The following is a 13,819-nucleotide window of genomic DNA, read 5'->3' as shown; positions in this document are numbered from 1 at the left end:
CACACTGTACATGACAAAAAGCATCTGTTTCATAAACATTCCTATTTATCCTTTTAATTCCCGATTATGTATTAACATCTAGTCAATCGTTCATAAACAACAATTGTCATTCGTTTACTTTGAAGGCAAGCCGCAAGTTCCGGTTTTCTATCGTTCTTTTCAGTTAATTAATTGCAGCCGTTGCAAACCAGCCAAATAACGTGAAACGCCGAAATTACGGTCAAGTAAGCCAGTTGTTGATTTATTTCCACCCTTTTACACGATAAAACAAAACAAAATAAGTATGATTAGTATTTTTTAAATATTTGTGACCAGCCCAACAACCCCAAGAAGAAAAACACGGGTGAGAAAGTTAGTTAACTTAGCTAGTTAGCGTTACCTGTGCGACCTTCATGTCCATCACCTGCCGCAGGTTTGAGATCCTCTTTTGCATTGTTGTGAAAGTCTCCGACAGTTCGTCGAGACTTTGCTGCTGCTGTAGACAAAACCACCCCATTATAGAAGCCCCGACTGTGAAGATTATAATGAACAACAAAGCTGGGGAAGAATTTGAGTTTATCCTTTTCTTGGACTGTGATACTGGCGAGTCCAACAGAATGGAGGTGTCATCTTCTTGGTTCTTCTTTGATTTTCGCCTGGCCATGGCAGCGGGAGAAGAGGGCTGGAGGGACCTGAGAGCTGGGGGACTTCAGTAACTGTGGCTTCTGGTCTGGATTTGCAAAGGTATCATGTTGTCTATTCTGCTTAGTTAGACCCTTTGACCTAACCATTCATTGGACCCCCTACGACATTCACAGCAACTGCTGGTGTAGGGGGGTGGGGGGCAGCATGTGACAGCATGTTATGTAACTTCAGTGGTGCAGAAGAGCTCAGATCCACCACTGAGGTACAATACCACAGTGTCAAAAGACTAAATTAGATTTAAATCTGCTGCATGCATGACTTTAATAAGCTAACAGTGCAGTGGCATTAGGAACAAATATTAACTCAGAGTGTTAAACTGCATTATAAATTGGTCCTGATATGACCAAGTTGTGTGCTGTTGTGTTATTTATTTGTTGATTTATCTGTTCATTTGACATCGATCTCACACTCGAGAAACAAGTTTCAACTGTTGTGCAGTCATGTCTTTATCAATTAAGATGCATCTCTAAGATCAGGTCATTTCTTTTGTGGCCTGATCTTGAGAAGGTTATCCATGCCTTTATTTCATCAAGGCTAGACTATTGCAACTCTCTATACTTTGGACTAACTGAAAAAAACATGTCTCGTCTTCAGCTTGTGCAGAATGCAGCTGCTGGACTTTTAACCAACACCAAGAGATCTGAACATATTAGCCCTGTTTAAGCCTCTCTTCACTGGTTACCAGTCATATTAGAATTGATTTGTACATGTTTTTTTATGTTCTCGTTTCTGTCTTGTATGCTTGTTTTACTTGCTGTTCAGCACTTTGTAACGTTTTGTTTTGAAAAGTGCTCAATAAATAAAGTTTATTATATTATTATTATTATTTGTAATGCATCATATTTGAAGAGCTTATTCACACATTTTACACATTATTTATTATGGGGGATTTAACCAACAATTTTAAAAATCTGGAGAGAACATCTGCAGGGTCTGCTGATAAGATCTAATAAGGTCTCTCATAAGAACCCATGTCTCAATGAGATATGAATGAAGGTTAAACATAAAAAGGTAGAGGAGTAAAAAGGCAGCATTTCCCTCTGAAATGCAGTAGAGTAGAAATTGATTAGAAAATAAAACTGCACAAGCACATTCCAAGTAGCTCTTAACTTAACCAAAAGCTATTATTTACATGCCACTTCTGGTGCCACTTCCCAGCAGTACGTCACAAACATACTCACTCATGTGTAGTAGTTAGTTTCCGAGCAGTTTGTGGCCACCAACTATCGATTGGTGGAACAGCGTGAAACCATTGGCATGAACATGTATCAAGTTGCCTCTGAGTGTAATAGTTCTTACTGTGTAAAGGGTAAGAACCACAGTTCCCAGGACTGTCTTTTAGCTGCTTAATGTAACACACCAGTAATGGCAACAGTTTTGGCTGTTGTTGTGACATTTTACCCATTTTGTTTTAACTCGTGAATTGATAAAAGTGGTAAAGAAGCCAAGAACCCGAGGAACACCATAGAAAAACCAATACTGTGATTTGGTGTCAAAAGCTTTATATTTTCTAAACTCTATACAGTGACACAACAATAAAAATGCTACTATGGGGACTAACATCAACACGCATGAATTAGATTGGGCTCATTGAATCCACAAGAGCCTCAGCTTTTCAACTTTTTGCAATTCAAAGACTGTTTAGTGACACCAGTATGCTGGAATATTCAAATAATAGGCGAAAGTAACACATTTGTACCACATGAGAAGAACTGCAGGGTTTTTGCCTTAAACTACATGATATTAGCATAAGGTGGACTTTTATATAATGTGACACTCTTAGGTACCCATAAAACTCATTTTCATTATTATATCTTAAGGTCAGAGGTCAAAGGACCCCTTTGAACATAGTCAATTTTTCCCTCACTAAAATTTAACTCCACCTTGGAGGGTTATACATGGTTGGTACCAATGGTTTCCTTAGATTGTTTTAATCTGTGTGGCTCCCAACTGACTTCTCTTTTTTGTGTGTTTCCTTCAAAGTCTTTGAAGAAGCTGGTAATGACGACTGCAAGGATTTGGGAGCGATGGGATGGAGCAGCAGTCATTGTGGGATGCAGGAATGGGGTGGCAGTTCGGCCTCTGAGGGACTTCAACCATGTAGCATATTACCTGGAGATTGGTGTGACTCAAGCATCTAAAGAAAATGCCAACATGAGCTTCAGAATTCACTGATACGCCTATATTACCAGGACAATTACTCCCCAGAGCTCCCAGGGAGCTGTACTGGATTGCTGAGGCCCTTGAGAGGAAGGTACCAAAGCCATCTAGTCTCCATGTCGTCCGATGGCTGCCATATGTGCTTCTGCAACTAAGGTAATTACTGAATTAACTAATAAAAAATACTTTTCAGCAGCTTTTATTGTTTTTTAATATGTAATGCCAAATTAATATAAGTGACTAAATGATGTAAGTGTATGCCTGAACACTGTGTAACAGCAGTATCCACTCTACAGTGGCAAGCAGAGTTCCAGATGTGTCACGGCACTAGTTGGATGCATTCAGTGTCACATGCAGATGGCCTGTCATTTGGCATTTCAAATACAAGTCTGTCATGAGCAAAATAAGATAGCAAAAGCAGGTTATGTAGAGGCATTTCTGAAGATTTATTGGGTTTGATGGATTAGAATATAAATTGTTTAACTGATTGTTGAATTCTAAAAAGTAAGTTATTTTCATTTTTACTCCACCAAGTCACTTTTGGGCCTTGACAAGTGCCTCAAAAATATAATATCAAGCCCTGGAGGATTCACAGGGTCTCTCTTGCATAATTTTCATTCTCCAGAACCAAAACAGTGGGTAAAAACCTGCCAAAAGATAATTTCTAAACTACATTTCCTCCATGAAAATATTTCCCATATACTCCAACGGAAATATAAGAAAACCCTCTGGCAAAGTAAAGTGACCTTTAGAGGATTCATGTTGATTGCCTTTTTTAAATGATGAACTGTGACACAACAAAATTGTGACAATAATTTGCTTTGCCAAGTGGAAAACAGAACGTACAGACATTAGGGTAAAATGCTGCAGTAGCTGTCTAATCATATCAGAGTTTACATTCATTTACAAAGCCCTCTACTTAATCTAGTACAACATTAAGCTGCTAAAAGCACTTCTGTGTTACGTATGTGTATTCATGCGTCAGATATAAGAAAAATGCGGATCTGCTAATGAAAACTTTGCCCCATAGGGCTGCTAGTGGTCAATGATTTCTCAGCATTAAGTGACTGTAACTCTCTTAAAGGGCGAGACGAATCAATAATAAAATACGTTTTTAAGTTGTTTTGTTTCATATGCTTTAAAATCATTGAACACAATGGAACTAAACAATTTATTACTTTAAGTGTTTAAGTGTTTTTACCTCATCTTCAGTAAATTAAAGCAGGGTGGTGTAATATCTCCAAAGTAAGATAGAAGAGCATAAAACATTTTCCCAAAGACACAATTATTTTTTTCCGGAGCTTTCTAAAGTTGTAGTTTAAATATAGGTGCATCATGCTTGAGGGAGATGGAATAACTTAAGGGTGTATGAGTTGTAACCAAATGTAGGGTAACTGATTTAAAACACCGTAAAATAGCTTCTGTCGAGCAGCCGCAGGTCTTCTTTACTCTGTAAAAAAAAAGACATATTGATAGTATCAGCTTGTTTTATTTTCTTACTCTGCATTGAAATGTTTCATCAGTCTCTACAGGAAAAATGTACGCTCGTTAAACCTTACAAGTGTACAAATACAAGTACTGTACAAGTGGTAATACCTCTGACATTCAGCGTCATTGAGGACTCGGCTATCCCCAGTTTGTTTTGAATGACGACTTTGAATTCCCCGTTGTCTTTGGCTCCCACTCTTAGTATGAGCAAGGAGCAGACACCACACACATTGCTGATGTGGTAGTTTGTGTTTGTGTTCAGGCTGATATTGTCGCGGTACCACGTCACACGTGGAGCTGGATCACCTTTAACTGCACAGGTCATGTAGCACTCGTAACCCTGTGGAGCTGTGCGCCTTTTCAGGGGAATAAGAAATGATGGAGGTGACTGGAAGTCCAGGGATTTTTTCTCAGGCATGTTTACTAGGAATTTTTCTGAAACACAAAGACATGCATTGAGTTAAAGGATTTACAGAATAATAATCATAATAATGAATACTACACTCATACCAGTGGCCTTGTAAGATCATTTCGACTAATTGAATAAATAACATTTCTATTTGTGAGTCCTGCGATCCCATTGATGCATCCTGCTGAGAATACCTTCCATGTTCTAAGAGAACTTAATATTTACTACAGCACTTTCTATAACAATTTGAACCTTTGGGATTTTCACAAAGTAAAAATTGATGGGTTTTGTTTGTACTCAAAATACTATATATTTCTTAAATGTTGCTAGTTTAGCATTGTGAGTACTATGTTAACTGTGTCTTCTTTATTGATTGTATCTATGCATGCCCCAATCTAGGGGTGTCACAATCTCAATTCTAAATTACAAATCGATCCAAATGTGCTTTCAATTTCTATTATCAAAATCAGAAGTCGGACCAGTGAGAAAGAACATTTGACCATATGTCCTTAGTGTTGTACATTCCAGCAGAATATGGCAGTTATATCACACTTGCCACCATGAACAGCAGCTTGTCTTTTTAAAAAATAAATTGATAATGTAAATGACAGCTGCGACGGCAAAAAGAATCAATGATATTTTGATCTTTATGAATCAGGACTTCATCATCTAACAATGATATAGCCTTTAGTGCTGTGAGAAAAATATGTCAAATCGGAAATTGAAATAAATCATGACCTAAAATGCAAAAACTAATTGAATTGGGGATTTGGGGAATCCTGACACCCCTGCTGTCATCTAATATGAGCTTTCAAACTTGTTAGCTGTAGTTTCTATTGCCTAAGTTTCCTATTTTGTTGGCATCATGTACCTCAGTTTGTCAAGCTGTGGTAATGGTGTTCCAAAAGAGTTTTAAAGTGGTGCTATGTCTAGATTATGTATGAAAGTCAGTGCACTCATCACAAGGTTGAATACCCGTACTACTGTAGCATTAGCCTGTGTGAACAGCTGAAAAGTATCTGTGGCTATAGGCCTATGGAGTTGCATTACAAGAAACACAGCATACAGCGCTTTTCGAGTCTGATTCATACTAGAGACTTAAAGTCGGGATATCTGCTGCTTCTATTTTTGACCCTGTTTTTACTATCCCTTGTGCGCTGCCCAACCTGGTGCATTAACATACCTCTACCATGGGAATTATGTTATAGGGTTTGATTTTTGTCATTGTGACCCTGAATTAGTTTTTCGTAACCCTGGAACAAAGTCTAGAGGTTCTGGCTTTGGTCTAGCTCTCTTATTACTCCAATATGGTTCTGACCAAAAATGAAATTGACAAAAACGCTAAACATTTAAAATTATGGAATCTCACATTAAAGTTTTTTTAATCCTCTGTAATTAATTTCATTCAAGGAGCCAGTCTTTTCAAGGTCAGTATTTACCTGATGGGTCACTAGAGTTTAACAGTCCTGACCTGTCCTGAGCAGCGGTTTTAAATTTGAAAATACATGTACAAGTGGCATACTGAAGCAGCTTTTTCAGGAAAATAGATCTGAACCATGATTTAGTGCTGAACCATGATTCAGATGTTGTTGTCATTAAATCAGGGGCTCAAACCTTTTTCCTTTGTGGTTCCAAACACGGGGGATACAGACGGTGCTGAAGGACCCATGTCATTTTTAGCAAATACTCTGAAGTAGTACTCCCGTCCAGGTACAATATTGACAACTGTGAACTTGTTGTTGAAGAGGTTGTCTGCCACTGTCCTCCAGTCACGTTTGAAGGAATCCCGCTTGGATACCATGTAGTGTAGTCTGTCATCCCTCTTCTCATCTGGAGAGGAAGTCCAGGACAGAGTCACTGTTCCTGGGGTGTTCTGATCCAGCTCCACTGGACCTGGAGGCCTGGGATCATCTAAAACCATATTTAGTTGCACAGAGAGACACAGAGGTCTGAGTTACACAAGTGTATCTTTCAATGCAACAAACAGTACTTGCTCTATACAGTATTCTAGCTCTGTTTCTCAATTCATGGACATTAGAGTTGTACCTGTCACTCTGATTTCCACATTGAAGCTCTCCTGGCCAACAATGTTCTTAACAGTAATGGTGTAGATGCCACTGTCAGACCGTTCAGATGTGGGGATTAACAGTTGAGAGCCTTTATCAGAGTTGGTAATAGTTACATGTTTCGGCAATGGAATACCATCTTTTAGCCAAGAGATTTCTGGAAAGGGGGAGGCCTGTAGGCATATATATCGCATTAACTTTTAATTAAATAACATGCACACTTAAATTAATCCATTCGGAGGAAAATCTCTGGTACATTACCTCAAAGTTTATGTTCAGACGGACTGTGTTTCCAGATCTTATGACCACAAAGGTCTTCATGTTGCCATCTTTAAACTTTGGCTTCACTGTGAGGGTGAAATTTAATAACTGTTTAGATTATTGTAATTTTTAAACATGCAAACTGCGTGGTAGTTTTTTTAATTACTTTTAAATAGTTTAATTCTCTGCATATTTGAAATAATTTTGATGAGATTAGATAAGAATACAAAGACTGAATTCTTGTTATCTTTTCTATTTTCTGTAGACTTAGTTAGGGATGTCACAAAGAGATATACAGGATTGGAATAAAGACCTCTTTAAAAGTTCATCACTCTGTATATGTTCAGGTCCATGTCTAATCCTTTGTTTACCATTATCTGATGTTCCACTGTGTTGGGTACACCAGCTGTTAAAAATACCACATTGTGATCTGTCACTGGAACCTATTTCTATCACAGAGTGTTGCAAATGAGTGAACTGCAAGGTGGCATGACCAAATAAACAAACAGAAGCCAGCAGTCTCAATATAAACATATCCACACTGCCAGCCTGTTATCAGTGATGTGCATGAAACTCCTTTGGTTTAAAATAATAACAGTGTTGTTTTGATGTTATACCATTTATTTAAATTGCTAGCTATATCAGATTGGTTTTTAAAGCTGCATTTCAACTTCAGTTTTTTGTTTTTGTTTTGTTTTGTCCAAAATTGTGTTGTAACACATTTCCTGTCTTAACTTTCTTGTCACAACAATTCCTCCTTTTAAGGGCAATATCCAGTATAGCCTTGTGGATATGAAACAAAATGTGGTGGATCACTGTAGAGAAACAAAAACAAACTATTGCCTGTGCAGTATCTTTGACACCTGTGGAGTTTTTTTTAATCTGCTAATTTATTGTGAAAGAAAAACTGATTATTTGCTGTAACATCATGCACATTTGTAGGAATAATGTAGAATACTATAGCAATTGTCAAGTTCTTAATTTAAATTTCAAATGTTCTTACCAGGAGGAGGCATGGCAATGATGTAATTGTCAAAGCCTTGAGGTTCTCCATCTCCTCCATAATTGGTGGCAATTACTCTCACCCAGTAGGTGGCCATTGCCTTCAAGCCAAGCACCGTGTAGGATGTTAGAGTAATTGGGAGGGTATTACAACGGGTCCATTCAAGGTTTTCTATTGGCCTGATCTCCACGTAGTAGCCTTGGGCTTCATCCTCTACCCCTTTCATTTCTTTAGGTTTAGTCCAAGCCAGTGAAAAGGTGGTATAATTGGAGGATGTTAACTTCAGGTCTGTGACTTTGCCTGGGGGTTCTGAAATTACAGTAATGAGGTTATTGGCTCAACACTGCTGTGCTTTTATATTTACCAAAGAGCTACAGACATCATTATGTTGAACAGCATGCCATTTCACTGTGAGAAAACTGTAGTCACATTTAAGAATTTAATGTGCCAGTCTTACTCATTGGATCTCTTGCGATGACTGTTTCACATGGAATACTTGGATCTCCAGCACCTGATAGGTTGATAGCGGCAACCCGAAATTCATATGCTGCCCCTTCAAAAACATCTTTCACTGCATACTTTGTATCTGTGGAAAAAGGAAGAAATTGTAATCATATCACAAAATCTGTTCATTTATGTAGGCAGATGCATAGTAGGCATTCATTTTTAAACATTTGTTTATTTGATATATTCATGCAGCTGCTATATTAGCTGGATACCTGCAATAGGCCCTCCTTGGTTTACAAGGCTCCAGTAATTGGTGCCTTTCTTGTTCTTTTCCAGATTGTATCCCACTATTTTGGTTCCTCCAGTGTCACATGGAGGACACCATGAAAGATTGATGCAGTCTTTAAAGGCACTGACCACTTTAGGTGCTGTTGGGGAGCCGGGATAACCTGTGTGGAGAATATGACATTTTTACTATTTTCTATTATGTTGGAGTCAAGGACACTATGCTTTATTCATAAAATTGCACCTCGCTGTGTGTGCATTCTCAAAGAAACTTTTATTACCTCCACCAAAGCAGTTGAATTATGTAATTTTCCTTTTAATTAATGCTCAAATATTTTTGTGACGCACAGGTGATAAAGGTCATCAGGCCAGGTGTAAGAGATTTAAATTTGATGATTTGTTTGTTTCACTGTGTGGTTACTTTACCTGCTTCCCAAGAAGTTGAGATATTTTCAACAGGCAGAAGGAAAAATAACCCTTTAGCCTAAATTAGGCTCCAGCTAAAGACTTACGTAATACACCAGCTGGTATGTCCTCGGTCAGCAGGTAATCGCTAACACCTTCTGCGTTCTTGGCCCTGATCCGGTAGCAGTATCTTCTCCCAGGGTCCACGTCTGAATCTTTGTAACTTGGGTTGCTGCCAGGGATCTCACCAAGATTTGACCATTTATTGCGCCCTATTTGTTGGCGTTCTATGATATAGTTTGTGACTGGGCATCCACCATTGTCTTTCGGTGGTTTCCATTTGAACTCGACAGATGTGACAGCACTTTCCATAATGTCCACAGGCCCTTGTGGTGGTGTAGGTTTGTCTGTTGATGAAATGAAAATAAGGCATACTAATAGCAAAGCATTTATCACCATACATGCAGTACAATGTATAACACATTGGCAAACTTTTAACTCACCCAGTACGATAAGTTTGGAAATTGCCTCAGTTGTACCAAATTCGTTTTTTATTTTTATTTTGACATCTCCACCATCTTTCCTTTGACACTTAACAAGGCGTAGTTTGCTCTCAGTATCCGATGTGTCAATCCTCACATTAAGAGCGGGCAAAAGCTCGTCATCATCCTTGTACCACTGAATATTCATCGGTGCCCCACCTGAGAATGGCAGCTTCCATTCGGCATTTTCACCTGCCTTTATAATGACTGGCTTTGTGAATTTTCCTAGCGCATCAGCATCAATTTTTGGCGGATCTTCAGTGTTGGAGAAAAAAAGCTTTGTCAAAAACTTTAACCCTTTTAACCTCATTGGATAATTTATCAATTGATACCAAACTGTGTTATTCATTTTCATTCAAACCTTGAATATCAAGTGTTGCTTCTGATTTACGCCCTTCAGCTTCAAAGCGGTAAACAGCTGCATCATCTTTTGAGCAACAGTCAATTATCAACCTGTGACAGGCTCCATCTTTGATAATTGTTACCCCATCCCCATTGGTTAGCTTGTCAGATAAAAAGATAATGTATTCATCAGACAAACATTTAGATAACTTCAAGTATGCAACTATATGTAAGCAATATTTTGTCTTAAATAGACTTTTACAGCTTTACAACCTAGGAAACAGAGATATGAATGAAAGTAGTCCTAAGTACTCATAATTCTTTTAAGGAACTTACCAGCTTTCCATTTTTATACCAACATCCCTCAGAGGTCTCACTGCTTAGTTTGCAAGACAGCTCTGCCCGTTCACCAACATTAGCAACAGTATCTGACAGCCCACTGACAAACTGAACACCAAGATCTGTAACAGTAAGAACAAAGTAAAGATGTAGAAATTATGAAAGAATTATGTTGCCTTGTCTTTGAACTCATGTAACCTGTGGTAAATGTACTATTGTATTAAAATGTACCATTTAGTGTTTGATTGCATAAATAGTGCAGAGTAAACAGAGCCAATAAAGGTAAGGAGGTTACACATGAGAATTCAGGTTTCTGTTTTTAAGCATAGGTAAATCAATGAACCACAACATCCCTGTTCCTGTGGTAGGCCTTCAACATTGCTAGTTTCCTTCTTTAGATTATGTCTCTCTCTAGTGGTCAACATGCAGCACTGCAGAGTATGTTTTAAACCAGGTTGAATATAATTAAATGACATTATTGTATTCATTCTCCACACAATTCAAGGATTTTTACCTGCAACAGTGTCAGGAACCAAAGGACCTGTTCGTCCTCGCTTCTTTTTCTTATCATCTGCACCATCCCCTTTTTTTTCACCATCACCATCTGTCAGGAGATTCTTATTTGTGCCGTCTCCATCACCCCCTTCTCCACCAGTCTTGCCACCAGTCCCATCTCCAGAACCATCTCCTCCACCCCCTGCAGCGTCCTTTTCAGCTTGTGCTCTTCTGGCTGCCTCCAAATCATCTTTCTGTTTTTGTAGCTTGGCCTGTTGTTCCAATGCTAGTTTAGTCAGGTCCTCTTGATCCCCAGTTTGGGTGCCCTTGCGGCCTTTACCATTTGGATCAGCTGAATTACAGAAACAATGTAAAATGAAGAACGATAGAATAATTCATTAGCTTTTTTGCACATTTTAAATGAGCAAGAACTCATTCAAAGAGTGCCTTCCAAGTATAAAGCTATCAAGATTAGATTGATATTGTATTTATAAATGTTGCAACCTGGAAAAAGAGAAAAATGTCTCACCTTCCACTTTGAGAGAGGCACTGCTGCGAGTTACCCCAGCAATTGCATATATAGTTCCATTATCTGCCATGCTACAGTCTTTAACTTTCAATGTGTGAATTAGCTTGTCCTCTGAGACGGTTATCTCATACTTGTCTCCATGTTCGAATGATGAATCCTGTTTTGACCAGGTAATTCTGTTGAGGGGTGTTGACAAGACACACTGAAAGATGGCGTCCTCACTTTCAAAGGCTTTCACATCCTTAATCTTGGCTATGAACTCCACAGCAGGCACTAAGAGAGGAGGGAGAACGGATGTCGATTATCCTTGAATCGTCTCGCCAACTGTCAATCCAACTATCCTCTTCTAATACAGTTACAATAGTTGCACCTTACCTTGAAAGTCAGTTGTTAGGACGTTTGCCTCTTCAACATCAACCTGGTAAAACCCAGCATCTTCTGGCTGAGGATCATTGATGCTGAAAACATATTTTGTCCCTGTTTTTTTCATGCTATGCTTTGAATTTTCATCATCACCATATGGAATCATTGTCCCATCCTTTAGAGAGAAAAGTGATTTGATTAGTTTTTTTTAAATTTATTTTTTTTACACTTTACAATTCTAAATAGTTTGTCAAATTGTCAACTTACCTTGTATAAGTTAATCGTACTGTTTGGATCATGTAGTGTCATGTCAAGGCCAAATTCAGCTGTCCCATCGGGTTTTACTTCTATATGTTTCACATTGTCCACTTGCTCTACAACCTTTAAAAGAAACATAAAATATCCTGTGTATGTATCTGAAGATGATAGTCTGAATTTCACTTTTAAAGCCATGACTGATTTTTTCCCCCCACTGAAACATCTGAGATTTTGGATGGACATTTTAAGATACACTCGGCTGTTTAGCCACAGGTAATCAATGCTTATATATTTAACTATTTTTTTAATGAGAATTTGTTTTTAAAGAGTAACATAACACACCCTAAATTTTTGTTGTTTTAGATGTCTGTTTGTTTAACTTTTTAAGTGTACCCCGGACCCATTGGCCCAGCCATTAGATGTGTTTAGAGGTTCAACAAAGAAAACATACTTATATACACTTTACAGACCAGCATTGATTTACTCTTTAAAGTCAGCAAAAAGACAAGGAAACTGTAGCTGATATTGGACTACCAAGTGTGTTAAAAACAACATCAGTTTTCATCCTTGTTTAAAACAGTTATCAAACATTTGCAGGTTCAAAATGCATGATCCAGAATTCATGTGCAGTTGTTCAAAACTGAACTCAGAAAGGTACCTTTGCCTGCTCATCAGCCCTTTCCTTTTTTAACTGGTTAAGTCTCTTCAGCAACCAGCGAAAGTCAAAAACTCCAAAGTCTGCACAGATTTTTTCATAGTCCTTCTTTGGTGCACAGATGAGCAGTTCCAAAAGCTTTGGATCAATTTCTCCGTCTTTTTTTGGAGGGAGTTGTTTTTTTCTGGTGACAACAACACTGAAAGAGAAGAACAGAGTTCAATTTATTTGGAGATCTACATCAGTACATATTTAAAAAAACAGCAACAGAAAACCCAACTTTGACTCCGTTTCTGATTTAAACTTACGTTTTCTTAAGCATTTTTCTGAAATCCGGTTGTCCATTTTCTAAATGAAGCAGAATTGAAAAAAACAAAACAAGATACAGGCATTTTTTTAATGGCAAATAATTCCACTATCAAACTCTCTATACTGTTGCTGCGAGGTGAAAACCTTATGTTGATTCTGTCAAAACCCAAGATTGACCAAGATGATCAATGAGGCCAATAACTGATATTTTCAACGTATATATATTTGCAGTATTGATTTAAATCTACACTGCAGAATGGATTCTCTACGGACAGTGACAGATAGACTGACCCATACATGGATCGGTCCAAAGCAGCTCACTGCTGGTGCATGAAATATGTGTATCCTGTAACCTCATTTTATAAACTATGATAATAATCTCTCGCCTGTGGCCAGGCGCTGACTCACTCCGTTTCTCTCCTTGCAATTCTTGTACTCATAGAACTGAACATCCAGGCTGATAATCTCTAATGTTAACCTTATTGAAATGTGAAAACAATCAAAACACGCTTATTCAAATTAATTTGTACATCTTTGAATCGAAAGTGTCTTGCTCTGCAATTGCATAGACCTTTTTATTACAGCACAATTTGTAGTATTTAATACCATGTTCTACACACATTATTGATGTTGTATCTGAGATTTAAGTTCAAGAACAAGAAAAAACACAATAAAAAAATCTCTGTAATCCTGAAAAAGATGGGTGATAGCAAAGGAAATCTTAAGCTCCTTCATAAGTCTATTGTTACATACCATCCTGGGCTTTCTTCTTGGAGCCA

General features: G+C 38.0%; 1 protein-coding gene across 1 annotated transcript; it reads right to left on the bottom strand.

Annotated features, from left to right (window-relative positions):
* Positions 1-4,247: 4,247 nt before the first annotated feature.
* Positions 4,248-13,072, bottom strand: LOC131969026 (immunoglobulin-like and fibronectin type III domain-containing protein 1). The gene is made up of 15 exons (XM_059330140.1): positions 13,040-13,072; positions 12,735-12,930; positions 12,086-12,199; positions 11,831-11,993; positions 11,456-11,728; positions 10,429-10,553; positions 10,112-10,253; positions 9,712-10,005; positions 8,791-8,967; positions 8,529-8,657; positions 8,072-8,380; positions 7,069-7,154; positions 6,788-6,980; positions 6,356-6,652; positions 4,248-4,767 (listed from the first exon to the last, which is right to left on the bottom strand). Exons 1-15 carry the CDS (start codon positions 13,051-13,053, stop codon positions 4,400-4,402), a joined length of 2,880 nt encoding a protein of 959 aa, XP_059186123.1. The 5' UTR covers positions 13,054-13,072; the 3' UTR covers positions 4,248-4,399.
* Positions 13,073-13,819: the final 747 nt, after the last annotated feature.

This window comes from Centropristis striata, chromosome 3 (genome assembly GCF_030273125.1).
Source record: "Centropristis striata isolate RG_2023a ecotype Rhode Island chromosome 3, C.striata_1.0, whole genome shotgun sequence".
In the NCBI taxonomy this organism is placed as follows: Eukaryota; Metazoa; Chordata; class Actinopteri; order Perciformes; family Serranidae; genus Centropristis; species Centropristis striata.
This window is presented reverse-complemented; position numbering and strand designations above follow the sequence as displayed.

Excerpts from the sequence above, each read along its gene's own strand:
- LOC131969026 (XM_059330140.1), bottom strand. Across the intron at positions 10,254-10,428 it reads GGTATAAAAATGGAAAGCTG|CTAACCAATGGGGATGGGGT; the intron begins GTAAGTTCCTTA and ends TTATCTGACAAG. Across the intron at positions 6,981-7,068 it reads GTCTGAACATAAACTTTGAG|GCCTCCCCCTTTCCAGAAAT; the intron begins GTAATGTACCAG and ends ATATGCCTACAG.